This window comes from Leptopilina boulardi, unplaced genomic scaffold (assembly GCF_019393585.1).
Source record: "Leptopilina boulardi isolate dan_hultmark-lab unplaced genomic scaffold, ZJU_Lbou_2.1 LbouV2_223, whole genome shotgun sequence".
NCBI lineage: Eukaryota > Metazoa > Arthropoda > Insecta > Hymenoptera > Figitidae > Leptopilina > Leptopilina boulardi.
In genome coordinates, this window is record NW_026137778.1 from 466,891 (window position 1) to 487,126 (window position 20,236).

At 29.9% G+C, this 20,236-nt stretch overlaps 4 protein-coding genes across 9 annotated transcripts; 1 reads left to right on the top strand and 3 right to left on the bottom strand.

The window, feature by feature from the left end:
• Positions 1-201: 201 nt before the first annotated feature.
• Positions 202-5,668, bottom strand: LOC127279796 (26S proteasome non-ATPase regulatory subunit 1). 2 transcript variants are annotated; one of them, XM_051302381.1, is made up of 14 exons: positions 5,514-5,668; positions 5,130-5,247; positions 4,840-5,009; positions 4,555-4,763; positions 4,001-4,471; positions 3,559-3,785; positions 3,227-3,479; positions 2,965-3,153; positions 1,870-2,085; positions 1,730-1,794; positions 1,335-1,669; positions 912-1,264; positions 493-832; positions 202-406 (listed from the first exon to the last, which is right to left on the bottom strand). In XM_051302381.1, exons 1-14 carry the CDS (start codon positions 5,530-5,532, stop codon positions 336-338), a joined length of 3,036 nt encoding a protein of 1,011 aa, XP_051158338.1. In that variant the 5' UTR covers positions 5,533-5,668; the 3' UTR covers positions 202-335. The 2 variants fall into 2 exon arrangements, with proteins under 2 accessions (XP_051158338.1, XP_051158339.1); XM_051302382.1 differs by having other exon boundaries at positions 5,130-5,244; positions 5,514-5,645.
• A 2,520-nt stretch (positions 5,669-8,188) lies between these two features.
• Positions 8,189-10,235, top strand: LOC127279818 (transcription initiation factor TFIID subunit 9). 2 transcript variants are annotated; one of them, XM_051302413.1, is made up of 4 exons: positions 8,189-8,445; positions 8,521-8,967; positions 9,041-9,188; positions 9,590-9,821. In XM_051302413.1, the coding sequence occupies exons 1-3, from the start codon at positions 8,307-8,309 to the stop codon at positions 9,184-9,186; spliced, it is 732 nt and encodes a 243-aa protein (XP_051158370.1). In that variant the 5' UTR covers positions 8,189-8,306; the 3' UTR covers positions 9,187-9,188; positions 9,590-9,821. The 2 variants fall into 2 exon arrangements, with proteins under 2 accessions (XP_051158370.1, XP_051158369.1); XM_051302412.1 differs by lacking the exon at positions 9,590-9,821 and adding an exon at positions 9,933-10,235 and having other exon boundaries at positions 8,190-8,445.
• A 1,450-nt stretch (positions 10,236-11,685) lies between these two features.
• On the bottom strand, positions 11,686-16,498 carry LOC127279808 (oxysterol-binding protein-related protein 2). Its single transcript, XM_051302401.1, has 9 exons — positions 15,656-16,498; positions 14,956-15,154; positions 14,514-14,623; positions 13,707-13,865; positions 13,274-13,474; positions 13,012-13,201; positions 12,734-12,850; positions 12,288-12,505; positions 11,686-12,220 (listed from the first exon to the last, which is right to left on the bottom strand). Exons 1-9 carry the CDS (start codon positions 15,679-15,681, stop codon positions 12,118-12,120), a joined length of 1,323 nt encoding a protein of 440 aa, XP_051158358.1. The 5' UTR covers positions 15,682-16,498; the 3' UTR covers positions 11,686-12,117.
• Positions 16,499-16,539: 41 nt separating this feature from the next.
• Positions 16,540-19,731, bottom strand: LOC127279804 (ATPase WRNIP1-like). Of its 4 annotated transcripts, none has more exons than XM_051302394.1 (6): positions 19,580-19,729; positions 18,400-18,750; positions 18,114-18,317; positions 17,258-18,047; positions 16,755-16,976; positions 16,540-16,688 (listed from the first exon to the last, which is right to left on the bottom strand). In XM_051302394.1, the coding sequence occupies exons 2-6, from the start codon at positions 18,676-18,678 to the stop codon at positions 16,588-16,590; spliced, it is 1,596 nt and encodes a 531-aa protein (XP_051158351.1). In that variant the 5' UTR covers positions 18,679-18,750; positions 19,580-19,729; the 3' UTR covers positions 16,540-16,587. The 4 variants fall into 4 exon arrangements, 3 of the variants coding, with proteins under 3 accessions (XP_051158351.1, XP_051158350.1, XP_051158352.1); XM_051302393.1 differs by having other exon boundaries at positions 19,508-19,728; XM_051302395.1 differs by lacking the exon at positions 19,580-19,729 and adding an exon at positions 19,115-19,342.
• Between the last annotated feature and the right edge of the window lie 505 nt (positions 19,732-20,236).

Below are 20,236 nucleotides of genomic sequence, written 5' to 3' on the forward strand. Positions count from 1 at the left end.
AAAATAAGAGCTTTAATGTTATACTATCTTTACTGAAATGAATTCAATTTTGCATTGATATATCGATTTAAATAAATATTTCGATAGGAGAATTAAAATTTTAATTAAATTTGTTATGATATGGTAGATAAAATTTACTCATTCAGTGAAGTTAACACGTTTTTAAGACCTGTAGGTAATTATAAGTTGTAAAAAAAACACTTTTAGTGAGTTTTTTTTATTGATAACTTTTATTACAAATTTTAGTAAATGTAATACATTGTGATCGTTATATATGAATGAATATTTTATTGTATTTACTTATCTTACTGAAGATGAATAATAATTTATTAAGTTTATTCCTCAGTATAATCAAATGGCTCTGGAGTGTCTGCTTCTTTCTCTTCATCTGGTTTTGGACCAAACGCTACAACAAAAATGATGAATTAGTATTTTTTTTTTTCAAGTTTCAAGTCTATTATTCTTTAAATGATATAGGTATTTCAAAGTTACCAGCGACAGGTTCCACAAGTTCTTCCTCCTTGCCTGTTTGAATGTGCTTAACCATAACTATTCCTCCTATCTGAATATCTTTAACAGGAATATAACGACTATCTTCAACTAACTGTACCACTTTCATCTGTTGACGAAGAACTCGTGCTGGATTTTGTAGAATTTCAAAACTTGGTTCTGATTCCTTCCTCTCGAGTTTTTCATCTTTCTCCTCTTTTCCTTTCTTTTCTTTAACATCCTTGGATTCTTTTTCTTCTTTATCTTTCTTTTTCTCATCTTTATCTTTTGAGCCTGTCTCTTTGACTTCCGCGATTTCTTTTATTTCAGTAGTTGATACATCCTAAGAGAATGTAAAATAAAAGACAATTAATAGGCACAATACATGTATTAAATATTGTTTAAATACTGTTTTCACTTACCACATCCATTTTTTCATGGGTGTCTCGAGCACGTCTTTCCGATTCTCTCCTTCTAGCACGAGCTGCTATACTCAGCACAGCTGTAGTCACTTTCTCTCGTTCCTCTCGTTTCTTTTCTTCTAAGGGCGCCGGATAAGCGTAAATACTGGGGCGTGCGTTTGACTTTATTTCCAACTTAGGCATTTTTAGCTGAACATTTAAAGCTACTATGCAAGTAGGAGTAAAAGCCAATGCTAAACAATGAGCCAGAGGATACCAATACCAATACTGAGTAAATACTAAAGCTCCAACTACAGCTAACATATTTGTATGTCCAGTCCTGGATTGAAGTGAAACAGTTACGTTACGGCCACCTGCAAAAGAAAATAAGTTAAATAAGTTAAAATAGACGTATTGCTAATATTGTAGTATGTATATACATACCTGCATCAATTATGCCCTGAGCCAATATAGCACCAAATTTTGCCATAACATCTTCATGTTTGTCCACAATAACTTTGGCATACAGGGAACGAAAATCTTTAACTCGAGGACACGTAGCCTCGGTTTGTTGGATCAGAATCATCGCAGAGGCGATTAAAGCTCCTTGTCTTACGAAATTAACTGGGTCATTAGTCATTGGATCCAAAAGTACAATTGCTTCCTTCAATCCAGTACCTGCACAAGCAATTCCTAACGCCATTGCTGCACCATATCTGACATGTGGATTGTAACTTTCTGCCAAAAGAGATACTACACTGGGGCACTGCTCTGGGGTCCTAAATAATAAATCATTTAAAATAACACTTATAAATTATTGGTTACATTTTTTATTTTACCTGAATAAAAGAAATCCTAGACCTGTAACTGCAGCACGTCTTACGTCATCGTTCACATCTGAAACCTATATAAAAGTAAAATAATTATTTTCATTTCAAAATTTAATTGCTCAAGAGCTTGCTTATCATATGAAACTTACAGCAACGTGAAGCAATTTGCGAATAGCTTGGTTATTTCCTGTCCCGCAATAAGCCATGGCTAAAGTGTACATTCCACTTCTTCGAAGAATAGGATCCTTGTCAGCAGTTAGAGAAGCCACCAAAGGATCGGCCTCTTCGAGACGACCGTACATGGTAAAAGCTATTCCGACGGCAAGTCCCCGTAAAATTTTTTCGTGCTGAGTCTCTTGTGCATACTAAATTAGTCAAATTTAAATTAAATCATTATTAAATGTTATCTACATTCACAGAGTATTATAGAAAACTTTTTCAATTGAAATGATGATGAAGATGATAATGTTAAAAAAATTTAATTCATAAGTTAAATTATTCCACGTGAGATTTTCATTAAAAAATTTTTTTTGACATGAACATTTTTTTCAAAATCTTTATGAAAAATAAGAAAATATTTGATTAAAATTATGGAAGTTATGATTTTTAAAAATTTAAGGTCGTCAAAAACAGTATAAATAATATTGCATGTGAAATTTATTGGATTTTTCCTCAATATTTTAAATATGAAATAAAAATTAACGTAACTACTATACGGAAGCATCTAAAAAATTGAAATTAAATCTAAAAAGTGAATTTTGTCAAATCCGAAGTGATCGATTTTTGAATTTTTTTTAATCCAGGGTGTCAATTATGTCATTTTATTTGATTCTGACAAATTAAAATAAATTCGACTTTGACGTCAGAATCAAATCGTATTACATAATCGATACCCTCGATTAAAAAAAATATCAAAAATCGATTACTTCGGATTTGATAAAATTCACTTTTTAGATTTAATTTCAATTTTTTAGATGCTTCCGTATAGTAGTTACGTTAATTTTTATTTCATATTTAAAATATTGAGGAAAAATTCAACAAATTTCATACCTATGTAATATTATTTTCACATGATAATTTAAAAATGATTAAAGTTCTAAAAATATCGAGGACTTAGGACTCGAGTCTCACAAATCTAAGATATTAAATAAATAATAATAAAAAAAATTGAATGAAAAGAAAATTAAAATGTTAACTATAATATGAGATTCATTTATACAACTATTTGAATAAAAATGACTTACCGCAACCATATCTTCAATAGCTTGAGTTGATTTTGAACCCAACATTACCATCCCCATAGCAATACCAGCCGCTTCACCAGTTACCGCATCGTCTTGGTACAGATTAAATTTTAACTGCTCGTACACGTCCTGTCTATGAGATCCCATGGCAGCTAATCCTAAACCTAAGCAGCCTCCATGTCGCACCATCTAAATCGATTATTTTATCAATTTTTAATAAGAGTACGTAGAAATTGAATAAAACTTGAAATAAAAAACTTACCTCATTTTGAGCATCCTTTAACTGACCAAGTAGATAGTCGGTAATGGCTGCTCCATGATTTGCATGAATAAGACCAAGCGCATATAATCCACCGCCTTCTGAATAACCTGCTCCAGCACCAGTATCACGGGGCAAGTAAGACTGCATTAGAGCTAAAGCTTCTTGTTCGTGTCCTCTATGAATCACTCCCAAGGAAGCAGTTGCAGTAAGTTTTGCCCAATTGGTAGCTCGAGCCAACCATTCCAAATTATCTCTGTAATAGTAGCCCGAAATTATTTTTAACAAAGAAACGCAAATTTGAATTTAAAATATGAAAATTTTGTAATACGAACCTAAGAAACTGATCACTGGTAGTACCAGAGTGCATAAAGGCATTGGCAATAACAGTAGCGGTATGACATATTGAAACACGAATTGCATCCTTAGTATTTTTTAGTATCAGCATATCAGTATGATTACTACGAATTAAAAATTGTAAGTGTAAATCAATGGACACTTCACCTCCCAAAATACTGGATAAAGCATCAACTCTTTCTTGTTGTTCTCGTTCTTCTGAATTCTAAAAATATTGAATCAAACTTTTTATTAAAGTAAAGAAAATGTTTTTTTTCTGTTTGCTAATGGGCACATTTCAGAAACATTTGACTTCGAAAAGTAATCCATTTGATACTATAAGGAACAGTTATTAATAGAGTATAAAAAATAAGAAATCTCAATGTGCAAACTGAGATATGGTTTTTAAGTAACGATTAAAGAAAATACAATATTACTCACCAAACTGTCTATACTACGTTGGGAAACTTCCTCCGTGACCTTTACTTTATTTTCAACTTCTGCAGAAACGGAAACGGAAACGGAATTAGTAACTGTTTCAGGAGTACTGACGTTTGTTGGTTTGACAATTGGTTTAACCATAAGAGCGCCTGGAATAGGGGCAGTAGCTCTTAATGCTTGTAGAACACGCCCAAGAAATTGTTGAGTTGCAGATTCATAAAGATCAAATGCTATTTGATAGGCCATTAAAACGCAATCTTGAGATCCTTTACTCAACCTATCTAAGAGTTCAGCTACTGCCAACGGATCGTCAAGAAAAATCAAACACTGACACATATTTACGTAGTCAGGAGTTCCCAAATTGCGGTACAGTGAAACCAAGCATCGCAGAACAGTGTTTCGGAAACCACGATTCTGGATTAAACTCATTACCACTTGAAAAGCATACGATAACATACCACTAACATCATCCTATAAACAATTACAAAATCATTAAAACTTAAAAAATTAAATTCACTAGAATAGAATAGTAGAAATAAATATGTGTCTCTAACGGATTGCATAATAGCTGCTTCAAATATATCCATCCTCCTAGTTTCAAGCGAGAGTCCTAATGCTTGGCGATACTGATTGTCGTCAAGACATCGTTGAAACATTCTATTGACGATTCCTTCCAATCTGGGATCTATGCCTTTATTATCTAAGGATAATTTTCCTTCGGCTTCTAACACACGTTGTTGTGTATAAAAGTCAATACATTTAGCTAAAACATATTTTAAAAGGAATGAATTAATACAATTTGGAACCCACTAATGCATATCATTTTTTTAAAACTGAACCTATTGTTGTGTCAACATATTCATTTCGAGCATTGACATCAAATAATTCTCCTGCCCCTAAAGCATAAGTGAGAGAATCTTCAAAACTTCCAAGATGATAATAAACTTTACTCGCAACTAAAGCTGCAAGTTCATGATGATTGAAGTTTTTGTCTTCATGAAGTATTTCACTGAAATGCAAATCAAATTTAAATTATTCTATTAACATCAATATTTTTCATTAAAAAATGTATGTAAAACAAGTTCTATATACATATAACTTTCATGAAAACAAATTCTTAAAAACTTACATTTTTTCGATAGCTTCAGAAATTTCGGGCCAAAACTCGTCAACTATAACATCTAATTTTTTTAAAGCAAACACTTTCAACTCCGGCATTGGCTCCTCAAGGAGGGATATTATACCTGCTGTTAACATTAATTTATCAATAAAACGTAAAGATTAACTGAGATTACAATTATATATATTTGATAAATATCTTTTATTACAAACAAAATGTTTCTCAGTTTAACAATATTAATTAATATATATTATTTGTTTCAATTCAGGTTATGTTACACATAATTTGCAAATCACTGTACATACAGAAATAAAGGAAAAACTAAATTCATTAATAAACTATATTATAATTCATTATAAAAATATTTCTAGATAATTAAGATAATAAATTTACCAGCAGATGTAATATTCATATTGGTTTTTTCAGCTTTTCATTAAACAAGAAAACAATCCTAAAAATTTGTAATTCAAGTTAATAATCAGCCTGACACTTTCATACTGCAATGCATGATCCAAATACACATCCAAATACACCGGCCATATTGAATCATATTAACCGCGCGCTTTCAAATCAAATCAGAAAACAAATATTAAGAAAATTTGAACAACATGTTAAATTAAAAATATTTTAATTAATTAAAGTTCTAAATATTATTTTTAAATATTAATACAATTTTTATAAATATTTTTTTAGAGTAAGGAGAGTATTTTTTAACATAATTTATTATTATAAAAAAATTGGTTTGTTAATATATTTAATTATTTGACAACATTTTTAACGATAATAATAAATAAATAATAATTTATTATAACAAAGGCAAAACATAGTCATGGAACTTGACTCTGAAGTACAAAAATGTTTACGTTCATTCATTTGTTTAAGTCTTAAAATTTTAATTCGTTTCTTTATTAATTTCATGTTAAACATCAGATAATAATTACATTTTTTAAAATGTACATATATTTATTATTCAAAACTTTATAAATATTGTTATTTTTTATTTAATGTATTATAAAATCAACTTAATCTTAAAACCCTTTTATTATTTATATATTTCTCTATTTTTGAATATTTTAATTCTTTGTAAATAATTTATAACAGCAGATATATGTATATAATAGGACAAAATCCAATCGTTTAATAAAATCTATCAAGAATATGAATATTATCAGATTAAGTATATCAGATAATTTTACATTTGATGTCATTTCACTTATTAAAAAAACGATAATAACAATAAATTATAAAGGCCCCGTCCCATGACAGCGTGAAACGCAAGCATAAAAGCGGAAAGCATGAGCATGAAAGAGATAGTGAGATATGTTCATCTCTTTCGTTCTCATGCTTTCAGCTTTTAAGGCCTTTCTCCAATAGGTTCCTAAGGTCCATTCCACAATAGCTAAACGCAAAGTTAAAGCGCACGCAAAGATGACGCGCGCGTTGGTTCTAAGGTCCATTCCACAATAGCTAAACGCAAAGTTAAAGCGCACGCAAAGATGACGCGCGCGTTGGTTCTAGTGTTCTAAAGACAGTAAATTACGTCAAGAAGAGAAAGAAGATTACGGTAATTTACCGGTAAATTACCGGATCGTTTTTTCTCTGAGAATTTATGAGAATTTTTACTTGTACTTTTATCCTTGTCTGACACGTGCGTTGTCATGACAACGTGTATGACGAGGATAAAAGTACAGACATATGTTCCTGACTGTACAATTATTATTATAATGAAAAATATCTTTGTTACAATATATAATATATATATTAATATATTAATATTGATATAATATTACATTATTATATTGAATCAGGTACATTTATATGCCTGCACTTTTATCCTTGTCTAACACACATGTTGTCATGACGACGCACGTGTTAGACAATGATAAAAGTGCAGGCATATATACCCGACTGTCATCTTATCAGTAAGAACACAGAGAAAATGAGGGTGCAGTCCCATGGAGCAGATTAGCAGATTAGACGTTGACCAATAAAAAAACAGTCTCTAACGGAAATGCAAAATTTGCCGCGAGAGACTAACTTTTGATTGGCTGAAATCTATTCTCCTAATCTGCTCCATGGGACTGCACCCTTACAGTCTATTATATTCATTGTTCAAATTATTCATTTAATAACATGTCGGTCGTTTATTTATAACTTACATACTATAAAAATACATATTTAGATTTAAAAAAGGCAATTATCAATCACTTAAATGAATATTCTCATAAATTCTCTTTTTTTCGGTAATTTACCGCAATTTTCTTTCTTACCTTCTCAGGTTTCAATTTTACCGAGAATTTAAAAACACTAGTTGGTTCTAACCAATCAAACCAACGCGCGCGTCATCTTTGCGTGCGCTTTAACTTTGCGTTTAGCTATTGTGGAATGGACCTAACCAACCAAAAACGCGCGCGTCATCTTTGCGTGCGCTTTAACTTTGCGTTTAGCTATTGTGGAATGGACCTAAATGTTTGCATTACGTGACTGACGCGTTGGTTCGCAAGCGCATTGATAGCAATCGCGAACAAAAAGTTTGGTTTATGTTCCTCTTATCCCTGTTTTCCAACTTTACAATTTTTAATGCAAATGTTTCTCGACGGCTTTTAATAATTTTAATTAATTAATATCCATAATTAAAAAATTCAGTGTCTTAAAATCATAAACCAAACATTTTGTTCGAGATTGGTATCAATGCTTTGATGACGTCACTGCGCTTGCGAACCAACAACGCGTCAGTCACGCAACGCAAACATTTAAGCAGCGTCTACAATAAGCGCGTCGGACGTGGACGCGCTTATTGTAGACGCTGCTTTAGAAACATATTGGAGAAAGGCCTTAAAAGGACACAAATATATGTATCTCTGTCCGTTTCTAACGCATGAATCTCGTTCGCGAAGCAATTATGCGTTGGCACTTACAATGGGTGTTTTCGAGAGTTGCTGTGACTGCTGTGAGTATACTGTCAGTATGTTGTGATTGGCTGATCCATCAGCATGTTTATTCTGATTGGGTAATTTTTTACTGTCAGCAACTCCCGAAAACACCCTATGAAAGTTTTGCATTTCAAATATTCATTGTGCTAAGGCCTAATACATATCAACAAAATGTCTGTCTGAATCTAAATATAATCGATATAATCTAATATTTGAACTGTCTTGTATTATTATTACATTCTAATAAAATAAAATGGCTGAGAAGAACAAATCTTTAAGTCATGTAAAACATATTCCCAAAGATGCTCAAGTTATTATGTCCATTATGAAGGATATGGGTATAGTGGAATATGAGCCTAGAGTTATAAATCAACTCCTTGAATTTACTTATCGTAAGTTTGTTTACAGTACTTAATTTTAAAAATGAAAAAACAGATTAATGATACAAAATGAAATTTTTTACATAGGCTATGTTACTTGTATACTCGACGACAGTAGAATCTATGCAAATCATGCAAAAAAGAAGTTTATAGATTTAGATGATGTTCGATTAGCAGTGAAAATGCAATTGGAACGGAGTTTCACTAATCCACCACCTCGAGATGTATTGCTGGATGTGGCACGCTTAAAAAATAATGTTCCTTTACCATTTGTAAAGCCAAATAATGGCCTACGATTGCCACCAGATAGATATTGCTTAAATGTTACTAACTACAAATTGAAGAATACTTCCAAGAAGACAATTGTTAAATCTTTAAGTGCCATGGGAAATAATAGTGCTGGTGGGCAGGCAAGAATGAAATTAGATAATAATAAAGCAAGCCTCTCGGTAGTTAAAAGGCCAGGAACGCTTTCTACTGTTGCAAGAACGCAAACTATTTCTGTACCTAAACCTGTCTTTAAATTTTCAGCTGGTAAGTCCAAAAATTTATTTGTAAAATAATTCTTTTGGAATTAAATCTTATTGCTGGTCTAAATGATTTACAGGAACATCAGCACCGACGATGAAAACACCAATTATAAAGTCTCAAATGCAGCAAACGCCTGGACAAGCTTTGTCTGTGGTAAAATTAAAAACTGAGTCAGATTCAATTAAAAGAAAGAGGGAAGAAGATGATTATGATGTACCTTAAAAGTGAGTTAGTAGTTAAGTTCCGTGTTGTTTTTTAAAATGAGCATCAATTCAGCTGTTATGGTTTTTTAAGTAAAACTGAAATATTCTAAATTTTTAGAGAAACAGGCGAATCCTTGCGTATTTTAGCGTAGAAAAATTTCATCATTTAATAATAAATAAATAAAAATTTGTACATTTTTTCTCTCTAACATAACGTTATACATACCTGCTGCTAAAAGTAAAAACCTAGTAAGTCGCTTTTTCGTAAGGATGAAAATCTTTTGCAGGGTTTCTACAAATTATGGAATTTCTGATCATATCATGGAAATTATTTCAATTTTCGTTTCTAAGACTCGAATTTATACGTTCGTTGAAAATGACCCATTTTCAGTATTTTAATGTATCATAATTTATGTTTATAGTATCATGGAAATTTTATCATTTATCAACTGGAAATCATGGAATTTTGCGAAGAGAAATTTGTAGAAACCCTGTTTTGGTCGGATCTATCAACTTTGAAACTTCTGATGAAAAAACGACATACTGGGTTTTTACTTTGGACAGCAAATATGTGCTTTACACTAATATTTGTTATTTAACTTCAAATCTTTCCAATAATGAATAAAACTTTGTGCCGAATTTTAATTGCATTAAAAATGATAAATTCCCAAGACAAATATTGAAATATTTAAAGAATCTGTTTTTATGTATAATTTTGAATGCGAGTTTCACGTTAAATATTATTAAATAACATTTTTTTTGCAGTGCATCTGATTCAATTTGGTAAACAGCTGATGTGGATATTATGAAGTTATTTCTCAAGTTCATCTGGTTATATCTTCTATTATTTATATGTCAATTTCATTTGTTCTCGAATTCAGTGAGTCGATTTTACTTATTTAAGGGAAAGTTTGTTTTATTTCACAAATTTTTTATTCATCTACTGGTTTACTTCAAAGTTTATTGTCAAATGTGAGCAATTTAGTTAATATATTATTTTGTATTGATGAAGTTGTAATATTGAAAGTATCAAATAATATAAATTGATGAGTCTTTTTCTATATATTATTTCAAGTTTTATTTTTTTCTTCATTACCTGAATAAGTAAGTTTCTTGTTCTAATTTTAAAATTATGTTTTTAAAAAACTCATGAGCGAGAGCGTTAGAAAAAGTAATTAAAGTTAAGTGTTATTAAATTTCACATTGAAATAAAACAATAATAATCAAAACTGAGCATATTTATCGTAGATTACTTAAAATAAATTATTTTTTTAAATTAGCTTTGTAATAAGTAAAATTATTAGTTTTAAAAAGAGTGCAACGTAAGCTCAGAAATTTAATTTTCTTTATAATATTTATATGGTTGATTCTTTCAAAAAGGAAAAATCAAAACGTGCACGATTTTAGACGGTGTTTTTGTTAAAAAATAATAAAATTAATTTCAATTAATAAAAATCTGCCAGCCGGTTCATTATTAAATGAAAAGTAGTGTTAAAACTCCCCTCCGTAACATCAGATTTTATTTAATATTTCAGTTATTTGGCCTTTTCTTGAACGTATGGCTAACAGAATTTTTAATAATTTCAATCAATTTTATTATTTTTGAACAAATTACCGTGAAAGCGTGATTTGTCCTTTTTGAGAGAATTACCCATATATGTTTCTCAAGTTAATTTTATAAATTTTTTTCTTAAAATAACTCAAGAATATAAATTATATTGAGTTGTTTAATTAACCTAAAAAATGTCAATTAAAAAAAAATACCTTTTTAAAAAATAGAAATTATAGTAAATTAAATTTCAACGTTTAACTTTCAAAATTTTTTTATCTTTTTTATATTGCACACTCTAGACTATCTAGATAGAAAAGATTTCATATAGATAATAAAATCGAAAAAATCGTTTAAGTTTAGGCTAAATTTTTTTAAATAAACGAACTTTACTATGTGTAAAATATTTACTTTTCAATGCGTGAAGTAAATTTTAGTGCATAAAATGATCACTTTACGCACCGCTGTGTCATTTTAAAGAGAAATAGTGACATATAGTAATAATTACTTACTTTACAAACTTGTATCATAACCGTCCAATTGAAAAATATGTAAAAATTTGTTTCATACTTATCTCATATACGTGAAAAGTGATTTGAGAAAAATGTTATTGAGTTCGTCACCTTTCTCGATGGATTCAGAAGAAATGATTCTGTCAATGATTTGACAGAAAGTCAAACATTCAAACATTAAACCCCAGATTCTTAGAATCAAGGGTTTTCGAGCAAAATTGATGAAAAATTGACTACATATTTCTGAGAAACCGTAACTCAGAACCTATTTGATTAATATGGTTATATAATTTTTTCAAATTATGAAGTATTTTGTGTTAACGTTAATGCGAATACCGTCTGATATCCGCCCATTTTCCCGAACTCCTTTTATCCCGAATTTGTATTTCCCGAAGCACTTTTTTACTAAATTATAGTTCTCCCGAATTATTTGGGAAACATTCAGATACTGAAGATATCCTACAGCATACTGAATTTTATTTTCAGAGTACAGAATTTTTTAATAAATATATTTAGGACATTTAAGATTTTTATTTTTTCAAAGTCTAAATATTTCAGATTTCAAGTGTCAATGACATTTTGTAAAGATTTTTCTATTCATTTAATTTAACTCGAAGAGCTAAATCTACATATATACATATATTTCACCACAATCAATCGATCAATCAATCAAATATACCTATTAAATAATGTGACAATTAATGCGCATTAAAAAAAATTGAATATGCAGTTCTACATAGAATAATTAATTTAATATTCAAATTTACTTCTACTTATTCTTGATATTAACTTAATATAAATAAAATTTGCTAAAAAAATGAGAATTAAAGTGTGTCATAGTACCTGTTTACTTTGAAACTTATTCTGTTTAAAAATGCGAATGATATTTTTAAAAAATATTTTCGATTTCTGAATAATTTCGGTCCCAGTAATTTCCAAGAAATATCCAATCGTCTTGACTAGTGTAGGGATTAATTTCAGTTCGAAACCACCTAATATTTAAAATGATTTAGAATAGTAAAAAATAGTTACTAGTATAAATTATTAAATTGACATTACCTAGGAGCCCAATCTGGGCATTTCTTTTGCTTCCTTAATTTTTTACAATCACGTTGTTTTTCTTCAAGCCTCGCTTTTTCCACCGCTGCACCACTTCGATCTCCAAATTCTAATTTACGAATATCTGATCTCAGTCTTGAATCAGTTGGACAAAGATATTTTTCCATACCTGGCACCATCTCATTTAACGACATTGTGAATGTTGTGAATTGATAAAACTATAAATACATAGAAAAACACTTCAAGTTTATAATTGTATAAACAGGTTTATCCAAAAAGGCTCAAGTTAATTAAAGAAATAGAAACTTTTTGTCATTTCTGGTTGCTTTTTCTAGATAGCAAATAAAAACTACATTTTCAAAAGGTATTCTGCTTATTAATTTCTTATAAATCTAATAGTGCTAATAAGTGCTTGCATTGGTTCGAATCATTAATAAAGTGCATACATCTGAACTGTTAGCAGGTCTTGAGACTGCTTCCCACAAAGTAGTTGATTCTGGTATTTCATCTAGAAACGAAGAATTTTCATCACCTTCAAAACTTGAAGAATCATCAACGGCATCCTGTAATTTTTTCATACTATAAACTAATATATACTATGTTTCATAAAAGTTGTACCCTCTATGTACACTATCGTCTTAAACATATACGTTTGCAAGCATAAGATGATAGCGTACATAATAGTAATAAAAAAAACAAATTTATATGAATATTGTAAACCAACCTGATGTACTGGTTTAAAAGCTCCCACTTTTAAACTATGCAATTTTGCTAAAACTTTTTTATGTCCTGAACTTCCTAAAGGACTTTTCGTTTCTCTTCTTATTTTTTCAAGTGCATCTTCATATAATAATGGGTCACAAGATCGCAAACCCTCAGTCCATTTGCCATACAAATAAAGCAATTTCCTTTTACTAAAAATTAAAATTAAAAGTATAATAGAATGCCAGATAACTGAACGCATAAATTCTAATACTAATACTCACTTTTGATCCGTAATGAATCCTTCTACTCTGTGAAGATCTTTCCCGTTTGTACCAGCATTTTTAAAGTTTAAAGTGGCTGTTAACATTTTTTCTTCATGTTGTTTTATTTCTAAGGCACCCAATTGTTCCATCCATATTTGTCCAACCAAAACATTATGTAGAATACAGTTAACATTTTGCCAGGTATATGTTTCATTCCATCTGATACAAATTTATTTAAAATATTACTTAAAAAGCTTATAAAATCCCTCTGATATTAAAATATTTTATCTATTAAAAAACAAAAATTGGAATAACCATTGGAAGTTTACCGTAAACTTATAAAAAATATTAGTAAAGTAAGATTCAAGTGTTATTTTATGACCCGTTCTAATATGAAACAAGTTTGTAGCCAAGAAATTTTTGAATCAATATAAATATATGGTATACTCACTTTATCAATTTCACTGTTAATACTCCTTTCGGATGTATCTCTATAGATTTGCCACAAAATTTTAATTTGGGATTTATACTCCCATGGAATGTAAAGTCTTTACTCTCCGCATGAAAAGCGGAAATTGGTGGATGATGAGAAACTTGTTCACATAATATTCTACAAGCAAATCAATAGTCATATTTGTAATACTTTCATCATTTTTCAAATTGAAAAATGATATATATAGAATATGATAAAATTCTTCCTTTTTCATTTGTTACAAACCCCCGATATTTTTAACGACAATCACCTCTGAATAAAAAAAATTCTTTTCCTTAAATTGAAATGCTATATGTATATTTCAGTCAATTTATTCTTCTTATTTAAAAATTTTCTATTATATTTTTGATAAATGATAATATAATAATTAATAATAACACTTTCAAAGATGATAAAATGTCTATAAATATCTTGTAAAAGTCCTGAAATTTCAAATGATTTTCCCTATAAAAAAATCAGCAAAACAATTTTATAAATGTTTGGTTTGCTGATTTAAATGCAGATTAAAGGAATAATTTTCTCAAATAATTCTAAATTTGACTGTTTAACCCTTTGCAGCGCAGCAGAAATGCAGAGTTCAAAGTTATTATTAATTACTAAGAAAAATATTAAGAAATTGCAATTTTTTTTATATACCTATTGTTTGAATAGTACACTAATTTTTTGTAGCAAGAAAAATAATTTCATTATTATAATGAAAAATTTGTATGCCTTAAAGAGTTAAATACCGTGAATGAATGTAGTATGCACATGAAGAGGTATTACCGAAAACCATCTTGTTGTAATTCATATGTTTCACCAAGTAGTGGATTGAACGGCTTTCCCAATCTTTCCCAATTAGAAGCCAGAGCACTTACTGCAAATGCAGCCACGTACTGTAAAAAAAATTCTTATTTACAATTAGAATCATTTATCTGCCAATCTGAATAAATAAAATAATTTTATAATGTAGTGCTTTTTCAGCTACATATATTATATAAACCATGGTGCCTTTAATTTCAAACTATATTTATTTTTTTTGCAAAAAATTTTCAAGTGCAAACTTTCTGAAAAATATGTATTGTTACTCGATAGAAATTTTTTTAATCCTCATAAAAAGAAAAAAATTTTATCAATATTTTGTTTTTGAATTTAGTCGATATTAATAAAATTATTGCTTTAACTTGGTATAGTATTTTTTATTCTATTATTAAATTTTTAAATTGACCTGTAGTCTACCAACGGATGTTGGTTCCAAAGACGCCTTTTCTAGTAAATTTGAGTATTCCATATACTCAGCTACTCGCTGAAGAAACGACAAAGGTTCATTGAATATAACTGGCATTGTAATTTTACTTAAATCCTTTCCCAAAGACAAAACTGAGCAAATATTTACTTCTGAATGTCCTTCGGCAGGGAGCGATGTCCTTTTACAGGAAAAAATATAGGATTATGTGCATTAAAAATACATATTTACATTTTACAAATATAAAACTTAAATGCATTATTTAGGTTTAATTTCACTTTTAAATATTTTCATTTTAATTTTAAAAAGATCTTTAATCCACAATTTCATTAGCGAAACTTAAGAACAGATCAATATTCAATTTTAATTAATTAAAATGTATTGATTTTTAAAATTAAATAAATTAATTAAATACATAATATACATACTTTTATATAAAATCAGACTTTTAATAAAGTAATAAGCTTCAGTCATCAAATTTTTTTATTTTAGAATTATTTTTACCATTATAACTAAAAGATCTTTATTATAATAATTCTCTTTACGAGAAAAAATATTAATTAAGATTGTGTTTCATCCCATTATATACAGCACAGAATTATTGTCAGTGAAAAATTATAAATAAATGAAAATAAAAGACAACTATCTATTTATGTGTATGTTTTAGACAAAAATTACGAACCTGTATTTGTACTTTTCAGTGTCCATTGTTTAATTATATTTAACTTATTCTTAGCAGTATAATTACAGAATTATTTGGAAATGTTTAAATTTTTGTAAAAAGACATGAATTATATAATTTTTAAAATAATCGAAGAAACTGAGTGTTTCGGTAAATACTGTAATGTAACAATGACTCAAGGATGAAAAATAATGTTTGTGTTCACTTATGAAATAGTGTTTAACATTAAAAATGATTTACGTTTCAATATTGTATGTACACAAAGTATTTTTAATTAAAATACAGTGCTTCTATGTAATGTACGTACGTAAATAAATATCACTGTGTTATAGAGTGAGTAAATAAAATGAAATCACACTTTACAGACTTATTATTCAACAAATATAGAATTTTTAATCTTTTAATATTTAAGTGTTTTACTCTTCTTCCTATTCTTCTAAAATATCAATAAAGTCGAGCATGGCTGCAAGATGTTATGAACATATTCCGATAAAAATGAAATTTGATTCGTTCTCAAGATGCGCTTGCGTTTGAATTTGAATTTGAATGTGCAGAAATCTTAATAATTTTTTAAGATATCAATCCTGTGTGATTAGATTGTTTTAAAAAATTAAAATAGGAAAATGTTAGGAAGTTAGGAACTTATACGTAAGTTGACTCTAAAAAATGTTGGCCTTTACATAAACTTGTTTTCAAAGGCATTTTTATAACAATTTCAAGTTTTTAAAAATTGAATGCCGCACATAATTTCTATGTTGTAGAAAAGTAAAAGAGATTTAAATATTTATAAATGTTTAACTTGGAAAAAAACTTTAGGAATTTAACGCAATGGTAACGAGGGGGGGATGGCCCCCTACAAGGAAGAGATATTGTAAAACCCAGAGTAACAAATACAAAAAATATTTTATATTCTTAATACACGATCAAGATGTTTACGGCTTTATGTTGAAAAAGTTAATATGCTCTAAACCTTCAGGAAGGTAAGTTAAACCAGAATAATCCTTGTGCTGCATATTATAACCTGCTCCATGTCCTGGAAAAAATAAAATGCTATTAAAAATTAATTTTAAATTCGAATTGTTGAAAATGAAATATGTACCTAATTTTTCCATTAGCCTGGTTGGAGCATTTCGCAAAACTAAAGGTACAGAAGGTTGTGGACCTTTATGTTCTGCAATAATTTTTTGAGCTGCTCTAAGAACATCTTCCATTAATCTGGACTTTGGTGCTCTAGCCAAATAAACAACACACTGTGCCAGTAAGACATCACATTCAGGCATGCCAATCATTTTACAAGCATGCATAGTATTCACTGCAACACCTGAAAGTTATTGTACATTTTAATTTCTTTTCAGCAATATTATACTTTCTCCAACGCCTATAGTGATGAAATGTCACTTATGATTCAATGGAAAAAAGTTAAATGCATTATTTTCTATTTATTAATTTATCTTTTATGTAGAGGCCGATGAGAAGATATGTAATTTTAGATCACTGTCGGCAGATTTTTTCGTCACCTCTACTAACCTGACAAGTTGCACTTTCAGAGCAGGCGTTGGAGAAAAAAAATCTTGGATTGCCTAGTTTAAATTGCAAGCTCACTCAATGCATTTGTATCTTCCAACCCGATGTCTTCACTCGCAAATCGCACTAATCTTCTAGCAATATAAACTGGATCTTCCCCGCCAGACATCATTCGAGCCAACCAGTATATAGAGGCGTTTTCGTCGCTTGCTCGTAACGATTTGTGTAAAGCAGAAATAATATCATAGTGTTGATCACCTTTTCGATCATAGAGCATATGTGTTTTCTTAAGACTTTCTTTTACATCATTTAACGTTATTACACATTGGCTTGTACTGAGACTTTCGTTTTCACCAGAAACCTTTGATTGAATAGCTAATTCTAATCCACCAAGAGCTATTCTAGCATCTCCGTCGCATGTTTCTGCCAGCCACTCCAAGGTCGCATAATCTATGAGAAACTCAGAATTGACCCCCTCGTGTGAAGTATCATGGCCTTTTAAGAATTTTACAGCATTTTTCAAAATAACTACTACATTTTGAGTTGACAATTTTTCCAAAACAATTACACGACAGCGGCTAAGAAGAGCGGAATTTAAACTGAAAGATGGATTTTCAGTAGTTGCACCTATTAAAGTTATTTTACCAGACTCTACGTGAGGTAAAAATATATCTTGTTGCAATTTATTGAATCGATGAATCTCATCCATAAACATGACTGTTCGTCGACCAAACCTTAACTCATTAGCAGCGAGACTAACTGCTTCCTTAACATCATTCACGCCTGAAGAAGCAGCAGACAGCTTAACATAGCGAAGTTTTTGTTTTTCATTCCTACATATTCCAGCAATGACATTTGCCAAAGAAGTCTGAAATTTTTTTTCAATAAAATATAGTACATGTTTCAAAAAGCATTTACAAAATCAGACTCTAACCTTTCCGCATCCTGGTGGACCCCAAAGAATAATGTTAGGTATTTCTGCTTTGTTTAGTAATTGATGTAATAGACACTGTGGTCCAAGAATATGTTCCTGTCCAACGTAAGTTGTAAGAGACGAAGGCCTCATTCTTTCAGCAAGTGGAAGATGTGCCTTACTACCTGCAACATCTTTCTGATGGTGATGACCTTCATTCTTACTCTGAAATAAGAAAAAATATAATGTGCGGGATTCATTATATGTATGTCAAACATTAAATTATCAATATCATTATTTTACTTACGTTCATGTTAATACTTATTTCTTCAACATTATTTTCCGAATTAGAAGGATTAGAAGATGAAAACTTATTCTGCAAATTTCCACATTTTTTGTACTCTGATTTAGATTTTTTTAAAACAGGGCTGTTGTTTTTCTCTTTAGAAGCCGGTCTTTTTTGCACACCGTGGCTTTCTTGTAATACTTGTGATGGTTCACTCAAGAACAAGCATCGACTGACATGTTCTTCAATAACCAGTAGAGGAAATTCTTTTGAGCAAACTGGACACTCGATTTTTTCCATATTTTATTTTAATTCTATATGAGCATTTCAAATTTTAATTTGTTTCGTGTAAGAGTATGTCTACACCATCAGCTAGAATAATTTTTTTAATGCATATTAAATTAGATCGACTTGTTGCCAATAACTTGTAAAAAATTTTATTTTAATTCTGAAAATTTCTTTTATCAGTCAGACTAGTTTTCAGTGCTAAAATATTAGACATTTTACAAAATTTCGTGTGATTTACAGCTTTTCAAATTACTTTTAAGAAATTGTTTTTACCGTCTGTACTACCCTAAATCTGAATAAGTAAAATTCCACTTATTTCAAGTTATAAATCGCTCTTTCGTTCAAATAAATGAATTTTTCACTTATTTTAAGTATACATTTCTAGTGAACGAGAGAGTGACTTATAATTTCCAATAAGTGGAATTTAAAAGTTTAAAGTTAAAAATACCGAAAACCTCCTTTTGAAAAGACGAAATCAAAGATTAAGGGACAAATATCTTTATTTCTTCTGGAAAGTTAAGCGGAAGATAATTTTTTTAATTCATACATCTCTGAGAAACAACCAAATAGACCTATTTTTTCTAATATCCACATTTATCTATAATTTTTTTTTAATGATAAATGGTTAAAGTCAAATATTGACGCGAGTAACCTTAATTTTTTACTGTTACTGGCAAAATAATATACTTGACTTATTTTACCAGACATGTGGCGAAATAGACATAATTATTTAATACTTATTTGTAAACATAAAAAAATAAAGATATTTTTATTTCTGAAAATTATCTGTACAGATAACTTTTGTTAAACAAATTTATTTATTATTTTCACAAAGTCTAACCTAATTTAAGCTTTCTGTGGTTACAAATAAATAGAAGAAATTTGGAAAATACGTATTATTATAAATTGTTACTCCATTAAAAATGTTTGTTTATATTGTTCGTTGAAATTTCTTTCACATATATAAAAATGCTTGTAAACATATTATGCATTTTACATCAAATCTTCAAGGGCAACGCACAATACAGCTCCGAATTGGGAAAAAGGACACTGCATACTTCCCGAGCCGAGTATACATTTTATTAAAGGCCTTTCTCCAATAGGAACCTAAACTTTTGCGTTGCGTAACTGACGCGTTGATTTTAGCATTGGTTGCCAATAGCAACCGACGCAATGCATACGCAACGCAAGAGTTTAGGATCCTATTGGAGAAAGGCCTTAAAAGTGCGCTAAAAATCCCAATTCGGAAAGGGCCATACGGAAGCGCCTATACGCCACATAATGCTGATTCTACACTCACCGAAAACTGAGCGAGCGGTCCGCTTTTCCGTGACGCTTCCTATAGTTAACTATATCTTTATATATAAAAAACGTAACGCAAGTGCGGACCGCTCGCACAGTTTTAAGGCCTTTCTCCAATAGGAACCTAAACTTTTGCGTTGCGTGACTGACGCGTTGATTTTAGCATTGGTTGCCAATAGCAACCGACGCAATGCATACGCAACGCAAGAGTTTAGGATCCTATTGGAGAAAGGCCTTTAGGTGAGTGTAAAATCAGCATGACAGCGTG